This window comes from Thalia democratica, chromosome 6, assembly GCF_965202585.1.
Source record: "Thalia democratica chromosome 6, ktThaDemo2.hap1.1, whole genome shotgun sequence".
In the NCBI taxonomy this organism is placed as follows: Eukaryota; Metazoa; Chordata; class Thaliacea; order Salpida; family Salpidae; genus Thalia; species Thalia democratica.
The window spans coordinates 24774371-24795363 of NC_139170.1; the positions used below are offsets into that span (position 1 = coordinate 24774371).

Sequence of the window (20993 nt, forward strand, 5' to 3'; positions counted from 1 at the left end):
TCTTGGACCATTGAACGAAGTCTACCTGGCAGTTTCAAAAAAAAACGTCTACCAATTTAGTCTTGGTTATAAACAATATTGTGGTGGCGTAAAGTGTAGAGTGATTTTAATTTTGCTGTTTTTTATTTACTATCGATGTACTTGAACTCGTTCTTGCGACTAACACCTACTATTAGTTTTTTTCCCTTTATTACAACATTATTAATCCTTACATCTAGTTGTCAATCTTTCAATGGATTTTGTTGATTGACAACGTATTGAGAGTGATTTGATTATACAATGACTGACATACGTAGTTTGAAAGTTTGGTTTTCTATATGGTGCGTAAGTTCCGTTTTAAAGATCTAGCTTTACATCCAAAAAAAAAAGTTTTACAGGATTGAACTCTGATTTTTATCAAGTCGAATCTATCAAACATCTTACTAAGTATTCTTAAAGTCGTTCAATAATTGGATCTAAATTAATTTCTACAATAGATAAACCATCGTCTCCATACAGCAGGGTTCGTGCGCATCAGGCTAAAAATCAGGTTTTTTGGAAAAAGTTGAAACAAATCAGGCTAAAAAAGTTTTTTATTTAAAAATTTGAAAATCTCAGTTTTTCTCAGTTCAAATGCTTGAAAATTTTTGATCAAGAAAAATCGAGAACTTTTTTTAAAGATCAAGTTGAGTTATGAATTTTTTTTCTAAATATAATTTTAGTTATTAAAGACAAAATCAGTCAGTATTTATTAAAACAAATGATTGATACTATTTGAGTTTCTTATAGAAATTTAAGTATCTTTTTTATCTTGTTTTGAGTAGACTATATACGTCATAATAATAAAAGTTAATTAAGAATTATATAGTTTAAACATTACAGTTGGGGTGCACGACGATTAAAATTCGGACAATTCAAATTCCGACTATTTAAATTCTTATTTTTAAAACAAAACTCAATTATTTTTAACTTTTATTTTTCAAATTTTTTTTTCACCATCATGATGATAATAATCAGACCTATGTGTGCATTTTTTATTTATTTCAAATTCAAAATTTTTTTCAAGACAAAATTTGAAAATTGAAAAAAATTAACATTTTTATTGTCTTCTTAATAAAATTTAAAATAGCAATATATTTTTTTTTTATTTATCAACATACTCTTTTTGGTCAGATCTAGGTACCCGTTTTTATTCATCTCAATTTCAGTTTATATTTAGAGGTATAGCTTATTTAAACAAAATTTTAGAACTTGAATTGCAGGAATTCAAATAGTCATGTAACCTAACAATTGAATTACAACAACTTAGCTGTTGGTTTGAATTTGTTTTAAAAGCTATATTATAAGCTATGTTTTTTAAAGCTTAGATAATTTAACTGTTGTATTTCCTAAATTAGAAGCTCAATACTAAGTACACTTTAGACTAAAAATACACTTTAGTTTATTTAAAATATGTTTTAATGTTTGTTTATTAAAAGTTATTGAAGTTATTAACAAGACTAACACATTCTGAACACAGCAGCTACTTAACTTAATAGAGAGTTTGTAACTAAGAATTTTTAGTCTTAATTAAAAAGAATACTGACAGAACTTTTTTATCTTGGTTTAAAAATTTGTAACTAATAAAAGATGCGTACTAGAATATGTACTTAATGAAAGTGCGTAACATAAACGCGTAATTTTCAAAACATGCATACTAGAAATGCGCACTCAAAATGTATATTTAATGAGAAGTGCGTACTCAAAACAATTACACAAGAGGAAGGTAAACATCAGACTAAATCGATGAAAATTCTGAAATATCTGACTATTTTTTTTTAAATTTGCGCACGAACCCTGATACAGTCCAATTATGGTCTGATCAAAAATGTTTTCCTTCTTTATTTCATACAGTATGAGAATTCGAACTAATTCAGATAATTCTGCGCCATGAAACTTTATTGCTTTCGGTCGAAATTATTACTTCTTTCTATCCTTGTAAACGCAAATATATCCTAAGTAAAGACTTTATGAAAAATACGGGTAGGTATCAAATTTGCACGAGGGCACAAAATTGCACGAAGATACTTTTGCACAAAAACAATTTTGCACGAGGGGACAAAATTGAACGAAGACACTTTTTCACGAAGGGTCACTTTTGCACGGGTTGAAATCTTTTTCAATTTTTTATTTAAAAATATTTATTATTTTTATTTTTTTTTACTATTACTGTTACCCTTTACCCTCGGTCGGTAGCTTTTTATTTTTTTTAATTTGTTTATTTTCTTGTTTTTTTATAATACTAATTTTTATTAGTTTTACTTTTACTATCACTGATACTCATAAACCTTACCCTCAATCGGTAACTTTTTTTATCCTTGTTTTTTTATTATTAATTTATCTTTTATTTTTATTTATTCTTATAATTTTTCTGTTTTTTTTTTACTCTTGTACAAAAATGATCCTCCGTGCAAAATTGTTTTCTTGCAATTTTGTCTTCGTGCAACTTTGACCCGTTCCTGAAAAATGCTGCTTACATACTTTTAAGTGTACGTTTTGATTTATCTTTATTTTGTGAATAATAAACTGGTCTATTTTATAGACAATTGAAAAAATTTAACCACAAAAAGCGTTGTGAACACCTACAATTTTTTATGGTGAGCCTCTTTATTTCCTAAACACTTTACAAAAAGAATATACAGTTACATACATAAACATAATATTTATTTAATATAAATATCTTTGTATACGTTTGAAGTTTTAAAGTTAATTATTTAGTGCATGTATGACTGTACAAAAATTAATTTCTTAAGGACTTTAGTTCTATACAAACGTCAAATTGCTAACATATTTTTTCAATTTTTGCATTTTCTGGGTTGGATCAGTTAAATGGTCTAAGTAAAGAAATTATAAACATACAAAAATGTTTTATAGAAGGTTTTATCTATTGTAAGTTTTTAGGAACAAACTATTCATTAATTTTTTGCTATACTTAATTTATACAAATGTAATTTAAAGTTGAATTTTTAGAACCAATATTTGAATAGTTGCCCTAGTTTTGATTTCTGAGCACAATGTGAACAACTTTGAACAGTTCTTTCAACATTGTAGAGTATGATTCTTTTTTTATAAAGCTTATATAACCTATTTTTTTGAAATTTAATACGTTTTATTGAAATGACTTTTACTACTTATTCTTTAATAGAACTTGAAATTGTTGGCAAGATATTTTATTTTGTAATGTTTTTTATACCGTTGACTAATTCCTTTAGTCCAAATTAAATTTTGAAAGCATACATTTAGCTCTCGCGAATCTACGCATATTATGCCAACAGCAAATGTGCGTAAAGAAACGAGAGATAGCAAATATACTTACTATATTGGCTGTTTTCTTATAATAAATTTGGTTAAATAAATTTTTAGGATTTCCCAACTTTAAATCACTTGTTTATTTAACTAGTTTTCATTTAAGTTGCACATATGCATATAGTTTATGTTTCAAATTCTAAAAACATATTTAAAAGACTATACCTCAAAAAGTTTTATAAGTAAAAAAAATAAAAAATACATATATAGATCTTAGTAAAATGTACAAGCCACTTTTTTTCTTTAGTCCAAAATTTTATGTATTTTTAAAAATTCTTTAAAGTTACTAAAATAACTATGTTTTTACTTTATTTAAGCCATATCTCAAAAAATATTTAATGTTTTGCAAAAAGAAAAAAACGGCTTTTAGATATTTACAGGACCTACATATGTATTTTTTATTTTGACAAATGTACATTACTCTTTTATTTGTGACCCTTTTAATTTTTTTCAAGTTAATGAATTGTCCAAATTTAAATAGTCGTGCAACCAGTTTATTGCTGTAATGGCTATCTTTATTCGAAAAGACAATGATGAAGTATATGAAAAATTATTTATATGTTAACAAAGTTTTTTTTCTAACTTGTTCTTAGTCCACACTAAATTAGGCTTTTCTTGCATAGTATTAGAAAAAGATTAAGGAATTTGTTGCGTTCAAATGAAATTTTATGCCATAAATATTTTGAGGAATTAAACATGATACCTTGTTTGCTTTAACGGTATAAAGAGGGGTAAAGAAACGTAAGATATAAAGGGCAAATCCATAGAGTTCAATAGGATCCTTATGGAAGGTACAAACTAAAAATGCAATAATCCCAATCGAATAAAATATCTATCTCCTACTATGTTTAACACACATTTAATTTTTTTTTAGAGTTCTAAATTGCGTAACTAAACGAGATTGCTAACCAAATGAGTGCGTAGATTTGCGAGAGGTGACTGTACTTAATTTGGGAACGGGTCACTTTTGCACGAGCGTCACTTTTGCACGAAGACACTTTTGCACGAGGGGACACTTTTGCACGAGGGTCACTTTTGCACGAAGGGTCACTTTTGCACGAGGGGACACTTTTGCACGGCGACTCTTTGGCACGAGCGTCACTTTAGCACGAGGGGACACTTTTGCACGGCGTCACTTTTGCACGCAGGGTCACTTTTGCACGAGGGGACACTTTTGCACGGCGACTCTTTTGCACGAGCGTCACTTTTGCACGAGGGGACACTTTTGCACGGAGGGTCAATTTTACACGAGGGGACACTTTTGCACGGAGGGTCACTTTTGCACGAGGAGACACTTTTGCACGGCGACATTTTTTTTAAATTATTTTTTTTTTTAAACTTAAATAATGTTCGTTTTCAACACAAGTTGTTTTGAATAAATAATATGTGGTAGTTTTTTAATGAAATTTAAATGTAAAGTTTTTATTTGAAGTTTTACTTAGAACAATATAATGACGTACCAAAATTATTATTATTATTAGTATTATTAAGTTAATTTAAATAAACTAGTTGAATACACATTTTAATTAAAAAAAAAAAATTGAATACATTAAATGAAAATAATCTGAATTTTGTTACTTTTTAAACAGAAAGATAAATTTAATTTAGTAAGGCTTTAAAACACGAATTTTGAGTATTATATTTACTTATTTTCTCTCGATGTTATAATTAACATTATATAGCTATTAAAAACATGTTTTAATTTTTTTTTATTTCAAACATGAGTTAAATTATAAAAAAGATTTACTTAGTTTATGAAATGTAAATGTATTTCAGATTTTACCTGATGTTTATTTTTTATTTTTTAATGTAATGTGAGAATAAAAAAAGCAATAAAGTAGCCTATTTTTCATGATTTAAACTTGGATTATTTCACTACTATAATGTTGCATGATCATGATAGGCCAATGAGTGAGTAACATTTGAAAGTTTGAACTTATGTTCATCAAAAGTATCAAGAGATCCTTACACCAGCATTCCATGATCATAATATAAGCCAATGACACCCTAACATTAATGTCCTTGGAGCGTTAGGTTTTTATTTTTATTGTTAGTCAATGCATTCAAATATTTGATGTTGTTCGTTCTACATCAAAGCGTAAATAAATATAAGTTTGTGGTTAAAATTTTACTCTTTATGTTAACCTATAAATTTTAAATCAAATTATGTTTTTATCTTTGTTATAATAAATAAATTATATGTGTTATTTTATTTTTTCTTTAAGTGTCTTCCAGTTTAAGTGGTCTAGGTTTTGATGCCTAAGTTCATCATATGAACAATAAAATTTTAATCGTATAGTAAAATATATAAAAAGGCATAGTTGTTGATTACTATATTAAAATTCAAAATAAAGTAGAACAACTTACTTACACTTAAAGTGTTTTTTATCCTAGTTTCTAAATAAATTAACTTTTTTGTCCCTGATATGAATCTTTAAATAATATTTTTATTTTATCTTTTCGTTAGTTTGTTTCTAACATTAACTTTTACTGTTTAAGATTTTAGATCTTTAAATTTTTGCCTTTAATATAGGTATATTACAAAATTTTAGTTTTCAGTTTCTTTTTATGTTACAAACTTGGTAGTTGCTAAAAAACTTTTAATCAGTCTGCATGCAGAATAGATTTTCCGTGCAAAAAAGTCATCGTGCCAAAATGTCGCTGTGCAAAAATTTCATCGTAAAAATGTAACGTTGTGCAACAATGCTGTCGTAAAAAATTGTCATTGTAAAAAAATGTCACCGTGAAAAAGTGTCTCCTCGTGCAAAATTGTCACCTCGTGCAAAAGTGACCCTCCGTGCAAAAGAGTCGCCGTGCAAAAGTGTCCCATCGTGCAAAAGTGTCGCCGTGCAAAAATGTCCCCTCGTGCAAATGTGACGCTCGTGCAAAAGAGTCGCCGTGCAAAAGTGTCCCCTCGTGCAAAAGTGACCCTCCGTGCAAAGGTGTCGCCGTGCAAAAATGTCCCCTCGTGCAAAAGTGACGCTCGTGCAAAAGAGTCGCCGTGCAAAAGTGTCCCCTCGTGCAAAAGTGACCCTGCGTGCAAAAGTGACGCCGTGCAAAAGTGTCCCCTCGTGCTAAAGTGACGCTTGTGCAAAAGAGTCGCCGTGCAAAAGTGTCCCCTCGTGCAAAAGTGACCCTTCGTGCAAAAGAGACCCTCGTGCAAAAGTGTCCCTTCGTGCAAAAGTGACACTCGTGCAAAAGTGACGCTCGTGCAAAAGTGACACCCACCCACTTAATTTCGTTTAAAGTTTTTGTTTATGATAATTTTCTTTACGTACTTATTCACAGTACTATTATTAAACTGAGCAGCCCTCAGCCAATAAGGTGCTGTTCCGCCACAGTTTACCTTCCTCATTGGGTGGTTAGAGATAGCTTAAAGTGAAAAGTAAACTGAAAATAAGTCACCTGAAAAAGAGACCCACTCTAAAAATGGGAAGCTGGAACGTTTGTACCATGTTTACTAGTATAGACCCCGAAAACATAAGTGATACAAGAAAAACTGCTTTATAAACAATGAACTTCTTCGTCTTAAGCTTGATATTGCAGCTCTTTAAAAAACGCGCCTTGCTGGTCAAAATTCAATTAGAGAAAAGGATTATATATTTTTTCGGTATGGTAAGTCTGTTGATGAACGTAGGGAACATGGTGTAGAGTTTGCTGTCAAAATCACACTTTTACAATCTGTGGAAGTTGGATCTGACGGTAACGAACGTATTGCTAGTCTTCGTTTACATACTAAAAAAAGGAACTGCGACTCTCATTAGCGTACATGCGCACACGCTATACTCTGACGAGCAAATAAAATATACTTTTTATGAAAAGTTAAATCTCGTGATGAAAAATTGAACCCAAAAATGATCAGCTTGTTATTTTAGGTGATTTTAATGCAAAGGTTGGATCTGATCACGACTCTTGGGATCCCTAGGGCATTTTGGGTTTGGAGAAATGATTTCTAACGATCAACGCCTTCAAGAGTTTTTTCATAAACAGAATCTCTGAGTGAACAATTCATTTTTTAAAACTAAATTCAGCATAAAGTATCTTGGAGACACCGTCATTCTAAAAACAGGCACCAACTAGACCTTATCTTAGTGAGACGCCATCGTATCTAAGGATGTTATTCTAGCTAGATCGTATCAAAGCACAGATTGCAACAGCAATCATTCTTTGGTCTGCTGTAAAATGCATATTACAAAAAAGTTCATGCTCAAATCAAATAATTTAGCTCGTAAATTTCGACTAAATTTTTAAGAAATGCATGATAAAGAAAATATTAAAAGGTTCTCAGCTCTGATGCCATCCGTCTCCTTGTCGGACACATCTGATTCTAAGTCTTGGTCTAGGATCCAAAAAATTATATATCAGAATGCCTTCAAATCTTTTGGAAAGAACAAACAAACCAACAAAGACTGGTTTGGAGAAAACATTAATGTTTTGTTTCCTATACTAAAGATAAAGCGACAGGCTCATTTTGATTTTCAGCATGACCCGAGTTGCACGAGTCAAAAGAGACTTCGTGAAGCCAGAAAAAACTTTTGAAGAACAGCTAGGAAATGCGCTACTGAGTTTTGGTTAAAAGCTAGTGCTCGTATTCAACATGCTGCTGACAGAGGAGGTACCAAATCAGTCTATGAAGGAATAAGAAAAGCAGTTGGACCAACAAAAAAGTTAACATCAATTTTGCTATCAAAATCTGAAGAAATCTTACACAGTAGGAATGAACAGTTGGGTAGATGTGTTCAACACTTTTCCTTTCTGTATTCTACACAGAGTATTATTACTGGTGATGCACTTAACAGCATGGATAGTCTACCAATTATAGATGACCTGGATTGCGAACCAACTACTGAAGAACTAAGTGAAGCCATTGGTATGATGGATTCTTGAAAAGCACTAGGCAGTGACGGCATACCAGCGGACTTACTTATATACTGCTGAAATATGGATGACTTCCAAATTTATTTAACGTTGTAAAGTCTTTTCAAACAAACACAAGGGTAACCATCCAGTATGGTGGTAGTCTTTCTGATTCATTTGAAATCAAAAGTGGGGTAAAGCAAGGCTGCGTATTTGCTCCAACTCTATTAGAAGTCTTCTTTTCAATGCTATAAAAGCATGCTTTTGGTACTTCAACAACTGGTAAGCTCCATACAAGAACTGATGGACGACATTTCAATCTTGCTAGTCTAAGAGCAAAGCGAAATTTGAAGATTGTCACAATACTTGATCTTCTCTTTGTTAATGATGCTGTACTCTTGGCTCACTCTGCCCAAGACCTGCAGAAACTACTGAGTCAGTTTTTATAGGCATGCTCGGATTTCTGCCTTACTGTAAGTCTTAAGAATACTAAAGTTTTAAATTAAGGAATAAATATTTTATCATCTATCAAAATCAATGGCAAGGATTTGAAAATTGAAAAACTTTGTATACCTTGGCTCAAATATTGCGTTAAACGCATCAGAAACAAATAGTCGCATTAATAAGGCCTCGGGCACTTTTGCTCGTTTGACTGCAAGAGTTTAGGATAACCAAAAGTTAAGCATTCGCACAAAGGCTAACGTTTATCGTTCCTGTGTATGCAGTACTCTGCTATACGGTAGTGAAACATGGACGTTGTCTAGCGTGCAGGAAAAGAAAATGTTTACCTTTTACCTACGATGCCTTCGTCACATCCTTAGAATTGCATAGCAACAAAAGATCACCAACGAGGAAGTGTTGATACGTACTAGTCTTACCACCATGTACTTCACCCTCAGTCAGCGCAGACTTTGCTGGCTTGGTCATGTTCTGAGGATGGGTGCTGAGCGAATCCCAAAGTCTCTATGGCGAGTTGGTCGTTGGCAAACGCAACCGAGGTCGTCCAAAATTACGTTTAAATGACGTATGCAAGCGCGACCTAAAAAGCTTGAAGATAAGAACTGATGAGTTAGAGTTGCTTGCAAATGACCACGCAAAGTGGAGATCTACTGTACACAAAATACTGAAAGAAAGGAAAAAAGAATACTTTAAGAAACTGAAGAAGTAAGAAGCAGAATGAATTTTGTTTTTATTTATTATCTGTTTGTTTTATTTATTGCATGACTGTGCTTTTTTAATTTTTTATTATTATTTATTTTTATTCTCTATGCACAGTTACGCATAGCCGATCCCGGCTGTTAACGGGCCTTTTATTATTATTTACTTACTTATTCACAGCTATCCAAATTTATTTTCCAATTATTTTTAAAGTTATTTTTTATTCAAGAAGTTTCTTTGATCTTATTAATATTTTAGTGCTTGTTCTTAATTTACAAATCGTTTAGTATACTATTAGTTTTGCTATGGATGCTATTAAATCTTTTGTCTATGAACTCAAAATCACTACGTATTTAGCACATTATTCTAAATATAAACATCCATGTAGTTTATTTATTACACCCCCCTTTGCCCTTAAATAAGGTTGAAAAAATTGTACAATACAATTAAGATGTATTATAGAAGTAGTTTTGGCATACATAATAACAATTTATATAGCAATTTTTTAATTTATAAAGCGTTCTACAACAAAATCCTGAGCGGAAGAACGAATTGATATCAGCACCTAGAGATTTTGTACATAAAGCGCATTTAGGTCCAGATGATATGGGAATGGGGTCAGCACAATTGCTTAGCTTACAAGGCATGCAAACAGCTGATGTTAGAAAGAATCACGATGAATTTATCACATCTAACGATTTTTCTTCTCGATTACAACAGGTTATCACATAGGTTTTACTTAAATTTAGAAGTACGAGTCAAAAAATTTAAAATAGTCTAAGTATTTGTATAAATACTTATTGTTATCATTTGATTTTATATAATATATTTTTTTTAAGTTGATGTGATATCTGTAAAATGAATTAAATGCATAAAAATTGTTACAAAAGATTAAAAAAAGTTTCTTCAAAGAGGGGGATAAAATCAATTTTCCAATATAGTTTTTCTTAACAACTCTAAAAGTATAGGTAATATTTTTAATTTATTTTGTAAAAATGTTTATATTCTCAAAACTCTTTTCTTTAATTCTAAAATACCTCTTTCTCTAAGTTTGTCCATTTGTTTACTATCAGCTAATTTGCAATCATCAGTTTAGTTTAATATTTTTCCAAATAAAGACATTTTATTTAGTGCATGATATACAAACAATGATTGTCATTTTACCAAATAAAACTAGGTTAATTATAAATAGCCGCATTTATTAAAAAATAGTAAAGAAATTATATTTAAATATTTGCAACTTAATGTATACAGATTTTCTTAAACTACAAGTTTATTTTTTAGAAATTTTTTTGTACACATTGAAATTTTATATTTCATTCGATATAAAGTAAAAACTTTTTAATGTGTCTTTTTGTTTTATAAGTATACTTTCCTCTACTTTTTATTTTCAACTGTTTATTAAATAGAAAAAAGTTTTATATTTATTTTATTTTAGCAGTATTTTAAACATCCATTAGTTTATGGTTTACCCTTAGTCATATCACAATAAAAGTTTTAAACTCTCAATTGTAAAACCTCTTTCTTAAGTTTTTATAATTTATTTAGAAGTGTTAAACTAATTTTGTACAATTAAAGCGAATCTTGTATTCTTGTTAAAGTTGTAGGTAAAACTACGATAGTTTTTTTAGAAAGTTCGCTCGCGATCACCAAATGCCTGCTCACCCCTGAATAAAGTTGGTGATTATTTTTTAATTAACTACCAAACGGGCGATTATAAAAATGAATTTTAAAAGTCCTGATATACTTTATACAAAACAAATATATTCTTCTTTTTTTTTTTTAATTACTTGTAAATTATTTGTTGTTAAATAATAATTAATTGACTTTCAGAGTGATGACTTAACAACTATAACATCAACTCTGAATGTAGATTTAAATAGAAGCTCTTTAAATGAATCCGCACCAGATCCTGTTAGGTTAGGACGATACCTTTATTCAGTTACCTTTATTTTAAGTACTCTTTAAATTTTGTACTTTTTATAGTGGGACAATGGACAACTTAAGTTATGACTCAAGATCTTCTTGTAAGTTAAAACAACTATGTTTGTATACTAAATTTTGCGTTTTTAGTGTTGCAAAAGTTTTTGAATTATACTCATTGGTAAGTACTATAAAAGTTATAATCTAATTTAAAAGTACTTTGGATTTATTTAGTTGTTAAATTTATACACTTATATACAACTTTTTTTTCAAGTATCCTTTTAACAGCCTCAATAGGAAGCTCAAGTGAAAATTCAGTTTTAAGAAATAGAACTACGCCTGAAGATTTTTCTATAAAGTGGGACATGTGAAATTTATTCTTTGTTTCATTTAAATTATTAGTTTTTTTGAAAAAAAAATTGGCTATTACGGTTTTTGACTTCAAGTGTGATAACATATTAAAGTAATTGTTTTCAGATATACATTTTAATTTGCGTCTACCGTATTGTACAAACTTTTATATTTAAAAATTCACTTTAACTCGTTTTGCTTTTATTCATATAGATACCTTTTTTATTCTTTTTAATGAACTTGTAGTTTTTTCAATCCTTTTATGATTATGTTTCTTTTAGTGATACCTAACTTAAATAATTTAAATGATTTTCTTTTTGGTAAATTAATTGAATTTTAAATTTTATAATCATGTTTTTTACATGGTTGCTTCGGTACACTTTGATAATTTAAAATATATGCTTATCTACTTACTATATAATAACATTAATTTAGCTACTAAGCTTAAATAATGCATAAAACAAAAGTTTTTTATTGTATGTTTGACTAGCGGTACTTTCAATTACTAAAATATTTGAAAAAAAAAATTTTTGGATTAATACCTGGCAAAACATGTTATTACCCTGACAGAAAGTTCAATTTTTTAAAGAAAACAATCGATAACACTGTTAGATTTGTTTCTTATTTACGTTAAAATATACGTAAGCTAAATCTTTACTTATAACGTTACCAAAAGTACTTGAAGTAAATAGAATATTTTATACCTTATTTATTGCACCATGTAAATCTCAAAATAAAGTCGGTTATAATTAATTTTTTTTTTAGAAATTAATCTTTTTCTTTATACAAAACGTTTTTAAACACTTTCTATTGCTTTAATAATTGATATACTTTTTCCCATATATCGCTTTAGACTATTTTGAATTATTATTTTCGTATATGTATAAGTTTATACACTGGCACGTCACTTCATTTTAAGCTGAGTTTGAATGTTATATTACTCTATGGTTTAGATATTATTTAAGCACTTCATGGTTGCTTTCTAAATTATCATTTAAATCATGGTTTATTTAAATTTTAGAATGACTTAAATTACGAGTGCCTCTTGTAAGTTTTGGTTAATTAACTTTTATTTGTTGTTGCAAAAATGCTGGGTTTATATTTTTTTATCATGACGAATCATTTTTTACGATTGAAGTTTTTTTGCCTTTTTGTTGAATAAAGAATAAACACAGCTCTTTTTAGAGAATAGCTCATTTTAGTTATTATTTATATCCATACTAGTTTTGAAAAAATAAGTACACTGAAGTGTTTGTTCTAGTTTTAATTTTTTTTGGGTTTGAAACTAACGTATTATTATGTTTGTGGTATTGTTTTAATTTATATTTGCTAAATTTCTCAAACAAAGTTGTACTGTCATAGCTTAGTTTTTTTTTTTGATTAGAAGCCATACAATGCTTAAAGAAGGAATGAAGATAATTATTTTTGCTTTATAATTTGAAAAAAATCAAGCCTACAGCAAAGCTTGATTAATTTTTCTCAAATGATGCATTAAATTAACTACTTAGCTATAGTTTCTAAAAATTGATTAAATTAGATTAGTTGTTTGATAATTCACCTAATTAACCCAAAGTTCTATTTAAAGCAATCAAACGAGTTTTTTTTTTCTACGTTTTTATTAATAGTAATGGTTCGCTAGCAAACGAATTCTACATGGAGTAAATTTCACACAAAAATAATTTGAAATACACATATCATTATAATTTAAAGATTCACTTCTCCGGACATGCTGGACATAAACTTTTCTGTAAACATGTCCGGATAAGCATTTTTCCGGATAAATACAAAAAAAAAATGTTTGATAAAATAATATAACTGCTGTATATTATGCAATGCATAATGAATAATTATAGCTCAGCTCCCCTTTTTCTGCTTTAAACTTTTCTTCACTTTTCAAAATGCCGTACAAAGTCGACCAATCGTTGCTTAACTGCTCTATTATTATTAAGCACATTATATTTTTCCATTTTACAAACTTCTAGTTTATTTTCAATGGTTAGTGCAACTTGTTTTATTTTCTTTTTTGATGTCTTGTCTATTTCTGAAGCTTAGTATGTTGTGTGTGTCAAACTTATATCACTCATAAATAAAAATTGTCATACACTTCATCTTAAACATAAAGTGTTTGAATAAACAACTTTTATAATATAGTTTAAATAAAAATCAAAAGTAAAAGAACTGCTAACATTTGTTAAAAAAAACCTTAGAATTTAATAAACTAGAAAAAAAACTTAAACGAAAACTTTAAGCCATATTTTAAATTACATTGTTAATTTTATTTTAATGACTTACCTTACATTCAAAGGTTTTTGATAACTAAATAGGTTTTGAAGGGTGGCTTCGCGTTTAGCCAACAAATCCTTCGCTTTACTGAGCACGAAAGATAGCTTTTTTTAATGAGGTGAAATCATTCAACCATATAAATTGATGCTAACAGCTAGACAGTAAAACATAACATTTTTTGAGTGAAACAACAAAATTATATAATATTAGAAGTTATAAACAGTAGTAACGGTGACACAGTTAACAGCGCATAGGTAAATAAAATTGATGTTAGCCTAATCTAATAATGTGAATATTATAGTATTTTAAGTCCATTTGTTTAGTTGAAGTTCTCATTATTTATAAAAGATATTTAGTTAATATATATCCAATTTTTAGAGTTTAACGTATATACCATATATATATAAACTTTAGTTATTGATAGTGATTAGCTAAATAGTTTTGTATGAACATGAACTTTGATTCATGCATTAGTAGAAAAAATCCTATTTCAACAGTTTGAAAAAAATTAAGAAACTTATACCAAACTATTCATTTTTTAAGGCTATAAGGAGTTAGATTTTTTTTTTTACGAAATATAAAATTGACTCTTCTTTAAAAATTTAGAGTATTTACTATAAGGTAATATTTATATAAAAGATTTATTATAACTAATTTTTATAAGTTTTTTTTTTCTCTATTAAAATTGGGAACGGGTCTAAATTGCGCGAAGGCAAAATTGCACGAGGTTACTAAATTGCACGTGGGGACTAAATTGCACGAAGATAATTTTGCACGAAGACTAGTTTGCACGCGGGCACAAAATTGCACGAAGACTGTTTTGCACGGAGGGTCAATTTTGCACAAAAGAATACTAACTTAAAATAACTAAGTATAAAATATATTAAAATCTCTATATATAATTAAAAAAAATAATAACCATGTATTAGTGTGATAAATTTTAATTTAATTAGATCTATATCAACTTTATTTATTTATTTTTTAAAATGTATTTAGCTTTATTTTAATAAATTTAATTTATTTTGTTTAAAAACTAATATAAATTAAAAACGTTTTTAATAAAAATAAAACTAGAATTTTATTTTCATAAAAAAAACCCTTATTAATGAATAAATATGTATTGATGTAAACTTAAGTTAAAATTATACTAAATTTTAATAGGAAACAAAACAAGATTAAAAAATAATAAATATATAATTATAACATAGGTAGGTGTTAGAATTGCACGAGCGTACAAAATTGCACGAAGATACTTTTGCACAGAAAAAAACAAGCATGCAAAATAGTGAGACAATTAGATAAATTCAGAAAGGAGAAAATCTGTCTGATGAAATTTTTGTTGTGCATTATACAGAAAGTTCTGTTATGGCTGGTACTTTCATAAATTATACTTAATTATTTTTTCTTTTATATAAAAGTTTTCAATTAGATATTTTAGTATTCTTTTAAGTGTATTATAGTTTAAAATTTATATATAATTTTAAGTTCAAGGTTAATTTTTTATATCATAAATATCTTTGTTTTAAGAATTAAATTGAGGCATATTGAACTAATTTTTTAATTATTTCGATTTTTTATAGCTCGTAAATGTTTAGTAGATACTAAATACAAAGGTCTTAAAGTAACAAAAAACAATTCTTTCTACGATAAACATTTAACGTAAATTTAAGATTTAGGCTCTATATGGTGAAAAATACTGGAATTTTGAGATCTTTTGATTGAAATTTTGCAAAGTCTGCCACTTTTCTGAGATTTATTTTTATATCTACAAAATCTAAGGATTCTAATACTATAAACATTATTTATACATCATTATTTTTTAATTGTCTAAACTTTATTTCAGTTGCATCACTATTTGCACGCGTTTTACTCTAATTAGCTCTTAAGTTACTCCTGCTCTGTTTTTTCTCTTTATCTAACCCAGACTTGCGAAAAAGCACTGTCAAAAGATATTTTCTTCTTACTACTAGAGAAGAATAAGAATATACAAGCGTTTGACTAAAATAAAACAAATAAAATAATACAACAGCTATAATTAGTTAATTTCAATTTTTAGCAAAAAAATATTTGTTATTATAAACAAAACTTTTTTTTGGTAATTATATTTTATAAGGATTAGAATCTAATTTTATTGTCTAGTTTTCTATTTTTATTTGTATAGTTTTTTTTTTTGATTAATTTTTTGTTTAACTATTTAATTTATTCATTTTGACTTTTTTAATTATCCTTATTTCATTTAAATTTTTTAAATTATTTATTTCGTTTATTTTGAATCTTCTTATTAATTTTATTAACTTTTATTTTGGACTTTTATTTAATGTATTTATTATTAAATTTATTAACTTTTAATTTCTATAAACTTTTTTTTATTTTATTTTTTTTAGTTTGTTAATTTTCTAATTATTTTTTTCTTAAATTCTGACTTTTTTTATTATTTGTTTTAATCTATTTGACATTTAATATTTTATTTTTTAATTAAAACCTTTTGCTTTTAATTATTATTTTTGTTATTAATTATTTTATTTGATATTTTTTTCATTAATATTTATCTATTTATTCTTATTTTTTATTGATTTGTTATTTTTTGTTTAAAAATGTTTACTTAATTTTAGTTTTTTTTTTTTTTTTTTATTCTTTAGTTATAAAATTTTTTAATTCTGATTTTTTTTTCAAAAATTATATAAATTTTTTTCGTGCAAAAGAGTCTTCTCGTGCAATTTTGTCCCCTCGTGCAAAAATGTCTACGCGCAATTCTGAACCGTTCCTGGGAAGGAAACAAAACCCGTGCAAAATTGACCCTCCGTGTAAAATTGTAACTCGTGCAAAAATGACCCTTGGTGCAAAAGTGTCTACGTGCAAAATTGTCTGCTCGTGCAAAAATATACCCTCGTGCAAAAGTGTCTTCGTGCAAAAGTGAGCCTTCGTGCAATTTTGTCTACGTGCAATTTTATCTTTGTGCAATTTTGTGCTCTCGTGCAAATTAGTCTTCGTGCAAAAGTATCTTCGTGCAATTTTGTGTTTTCGTGCAATTTTGTCCCCTCGTGCAATTTTGTACGCTCGCGCAATTTAGACAGCTACCCATTAAAATTACATGAAACATAAAATGTTTAGGACCCGGTCGGATCTCAATTTACACATAAAAGCTGGATCCGGATCTTAAGTTAAAAAAATTCCGGATCATAAAAAGTGAGCCCAGCTCATCACCAATTAATGATGAAAGGATTGGTATGGTAGTGATAGGTATTGAGCCCAAACATGTGAGGTTATAACGATTACAAGCCAAGCGCCTCAACCGCACGTCGATTGGGCCTTGCTAAAATTTTCTTAACTTTAGATTTTTTTTACAAATTTCTGAACTGCAATTATATTCTTAAGTGTAAGTTCAGGAAATATATAATAAAGCAATTGACTATATATATATTTTGCTAATAGTACAAAAACAAAATAAAAAATGAATTCATAAAACAAAAATAAGATACAGACTTGGTTATTTTTAAAATAATTTGTTTACAACAACTTAAAGGTCGTTTTAAATGCTCTTTTGTGGTTGTTTAAGCCTAAAAATTCATTTAATGAGAATTTAATTATTAAACATGCTTAACTTACATTTTTTAACTATTTTTATAATTTATGCGATAAAAACCTTTACTTAAAACGCTTTAAAAGATTTTTGGACTTGTTTTTACCAAAAAGTTTGTACTTTGTAAGATTATCTTTTTTATAATTGCTTACCAAACCATTTTAAATAGTTTATTGTCATAGGAAACTATATTACTTGTACAAACTGTTACGAACGAGTGTGAAGTTAGCTTGAATAATTTTTTTTTTAAATGTCCAAACTTTAGATCCAATTTTTTTCCTTATCTTAATAGCTAAATAGAAACATTTTTTTATTTTAGAGAGCGGTCCTTTGTCTTTAATATACAAAAAAAAATTCATTGGATTGGGGCTTGACTTATAGTGTGGGGCCCCTTAGAAAAAATGAGTTATTTTATCAATTTTTACTTAGCTCGAATTATAAAAATAAATAACAAAACTTTTTTTTTTCCTTTAATATTCATATTTATTAGCAAATAAATTTTATATAATACTTTTTTTTTAAACTGTTAATATTTTGTACTATTTAGCCTTATTCTAGAATTCCTAATTCCGGACTAAAGCCATACAGTACGAAATATGAGTTTTGTTATCGACGTTTACTTAGCTCAAACTAAAAACAAATAAATAAGTTAAATGAAATTTTTTATTTATTTATATGTGAATAATGTTAAACAATTTTTTTTTTCAGTTGTTAATATTTTGTTTTATTTGGCCTTATTTCGGAATTAGGAAATCTAGAATAAGGCTAAATAGTACAAAATATAAACAGTTGAAAAAAAAAGTGTTATATAAAATTTATTTGCTAATAAATATGAATATTAGAGAAAAAAAAAAGTTTTGTTATTCATTTTTTTAATTCGAGCTAAGTAAAAATTGAAAAAAAACCTTTTTTTTTCTAAGGGGCCCCACACTATAAGTCAAGCCCCAATCCAATGAACTTTTTTTTTGTATATTAAAGACAAAGGACCGCTCTCTAAAATAAAAAAAAAGCTTTTATTTAACTTATAGGATAAGGAATATAATTGGATCTAAAGTTTGGACTTTTTTTTTAATTCTTGAAAAACGTTATCAAGCTAACTTCACTCTCGTCTGTTACGAAGTATAACTGCCGAACGGATTATGAAACTATCTGAATTGTTATATATTTTCTCAACAAGGTTTGTAGATAGAAATTTTTTTATGAAAAGTTGTTTTTTTTTTTATTAAATACAGCAACTGATTTCTTTTATAAAACTTTGTTTAAAATAACTTTAAAGACGCTTTAACTGTGTTTTTTTGTTAAAAAGTTTATTTATTGTAAATTAATATATCGTTTTAAATAAAAAAGTCTTTTTTATTTTACAAAAAAAATCTACAATTTATAAGTACTCGTTATATTGCTTTAAGTACTTTCAAGAATTCTTCTTCAGTAGGCAATTAGAACTGAATTACAGTAACCTCTCGCATCTTTACGCACTCGTGACGTTACGCACTCACGTTTGGTTACGCATTTTAGAATTCTAAAAAATTCAAAAAATAGAAACTATAATTTTTTTAAATATTTCATAAAATAAGTTTATTGTATATTTTTTATTTAAAATATGCTTTTAAATGCTAACTCACCTCTCTATATCTTTAGACTTTGTAAACTTATGTTCCTTGACTTATTGATAAACATTAAGTTAATACATCTTTAATACCATCCAAGACAAGTTTATCCTTATGTGGGCAAAGGTCAAAATAAAAAAAAGTTTTAGTAACATAAACAATTTTAATTAAATATTTTAATATACTATATATATTTTTGTTCAAAAGAAGAAATCCAGTTCAGCACTAAGTGCATATTTTTGTAAAAGACTTTAGAAACAAATTATTATATAGACACCACACCATTTCTTAATTGTAAACAAATGCTTAATTATAAATTAAATTTGCTAATTAGAATAGGGTATAAATGTTAAGTATCAAATAAGTCACATATAAATAAAGATGAAGCAAAAATTTACTTATTATTAAAACTAGTAAAATTTTTTACAAGTTTTATTATTTTACATAAATTTTAAACCTTTTTTTAATCTATGTTTAGTTTTATCTTTTTTTTTTCATATTTATAAATAAAGTAAACAAATTGTTTTAAGGGGGAAAGTCCTTAGTCTGCTTTTAACTAGAAGCAATATCAAAAAACAGCCATTATAGTATTTGGTACCTCTCGTATCTTTACGCATTTATTCTGTGGACACAATGTGCGTAAATAAGCGAGAGGTTACTGTAATTCAAAATTTTCTTGCATATAAAAAGTTTTAAAAAAGTATATTTGGACGTAATTATAAATCAAGTTTCAAAATGCTTGTCTTTGAAAATTTGAAAAGTTTTTCAAATAGTAAATCTTATTAGTATCTCTAGTTTAAACTCGCAAAAACTAAATGAAATTTAAAAAAAATGATATAAAATCAAAGACAAAGGACTAAATGAAATTAAATTGTTAAACTTTGATGTGTTTGATTTAATGTTTTATAATACTTTAAAATGTAAAAAGAAAAGAAAAATAGTAATAAAAATAGTAATCGAGTTTATTGTTTTTAAACTTAAAAATCAAAAATAAATAGATTAAATAATCTTAATAAATAAGTCGATAAAAGTAGTAGTGCGTGTTACCTTAACTTGTTAAGATATTTAGAATTGTATAATCAAAAACTTTATAATTATTAAAACATTTAAATAATAGTAACCTAGTCAATTATCTGTAAAGTGGTAATATAGTTTTGTTTATATTTATTGTTGCTTGGAGTTTATTGATCCATTTACTTTCTAAAAAATTTAAGTTTGAATAACTATCAGTGGTGTCTACAAAGATAATTGAAAAAGCTTCTTTTAAATCTTTTAAAATTTTTTGATATTTTGTGTTTTTTGGCGTAATGTAGTTTTAGTGCTGCTCTATCACTAACATCATCTGTGATTGTACCCTTCCAGATGTGTCTGTGAGAGCGCCATCTTTGCGAAAAGGACGTGATTGTCTGGCTAACATAGAACTCTTCGCATTCACTACATTTTGCCGCATATATCCCAAAACTTTTGCAATTTAAGTTTTTTTTTTCAATTTTATCGTTTTTCTGTTTTTTAACTTTACTAAGCTTGTTTTCTTTACCATTGTATCTTTGCAAAGCAAACATTTACCACAAGGGGATGAAATTCCTTCTTCATTATTAACTTCATGAGCTAATTTCTTGTAGTTAGTTAGTTAAGTTGCAACAGTCTGCGGTCGTTTGTATGTTATCATCACGTTTTGATTCAATTGTTTTTCTCTTTCTGTTAATTTAAGCAAGTTTGGAAAGATTGTCGTCCAATTGCTTATGTTTTTGTTACTTTCCTTCGTTCTTTTAGTTGGTGGTCTGAACCGATCTTTCCATTTTTCTGTTTTTTCCAGCATCTCTACAACTAAACCCTCGCAAAAGTATGATTTTATGCACTTATCTTTCAATAGTTTTAAAGCTTCCAGATAGTCACAATCCCGTTCACAC

At 27.6% G+C, this 20993-nt stretch overlaps 1 protein-coding gene across 1 annotated transcript in view; it reads left to right on the forward strand.

Moving 5' to 3' along the window:
• The window catches only part of LOC145838490 (serine/threonine-protein kinase MRCK alpha-like), a 61339-nt gene extending 48535 nt beyond the window's left edge, over positions 1-12804 (forward strand). The window contains exons 32-35 of the mRNA XM_082946093.1: positions 9858-10059; positions 11173-11258; positions 11326-11366; positions 11551-12804. Coding sequence (XP_082802219.1) covers positions 9858-10059; positions 11173-11258; positions 11326-11366; positions 11551-11633 — 412 coding nt within the window. The 3' untranslated portion in view covers positions 11634-12804. The remainder of the gene's footprint in view (positions 1-9857; positions 10060-11172; positions 11259-11325; positions 11367-11550) is intronic.
• The last annotated feature ends 8189 nt before the right edge of the window (positions 12805-20993 follow it).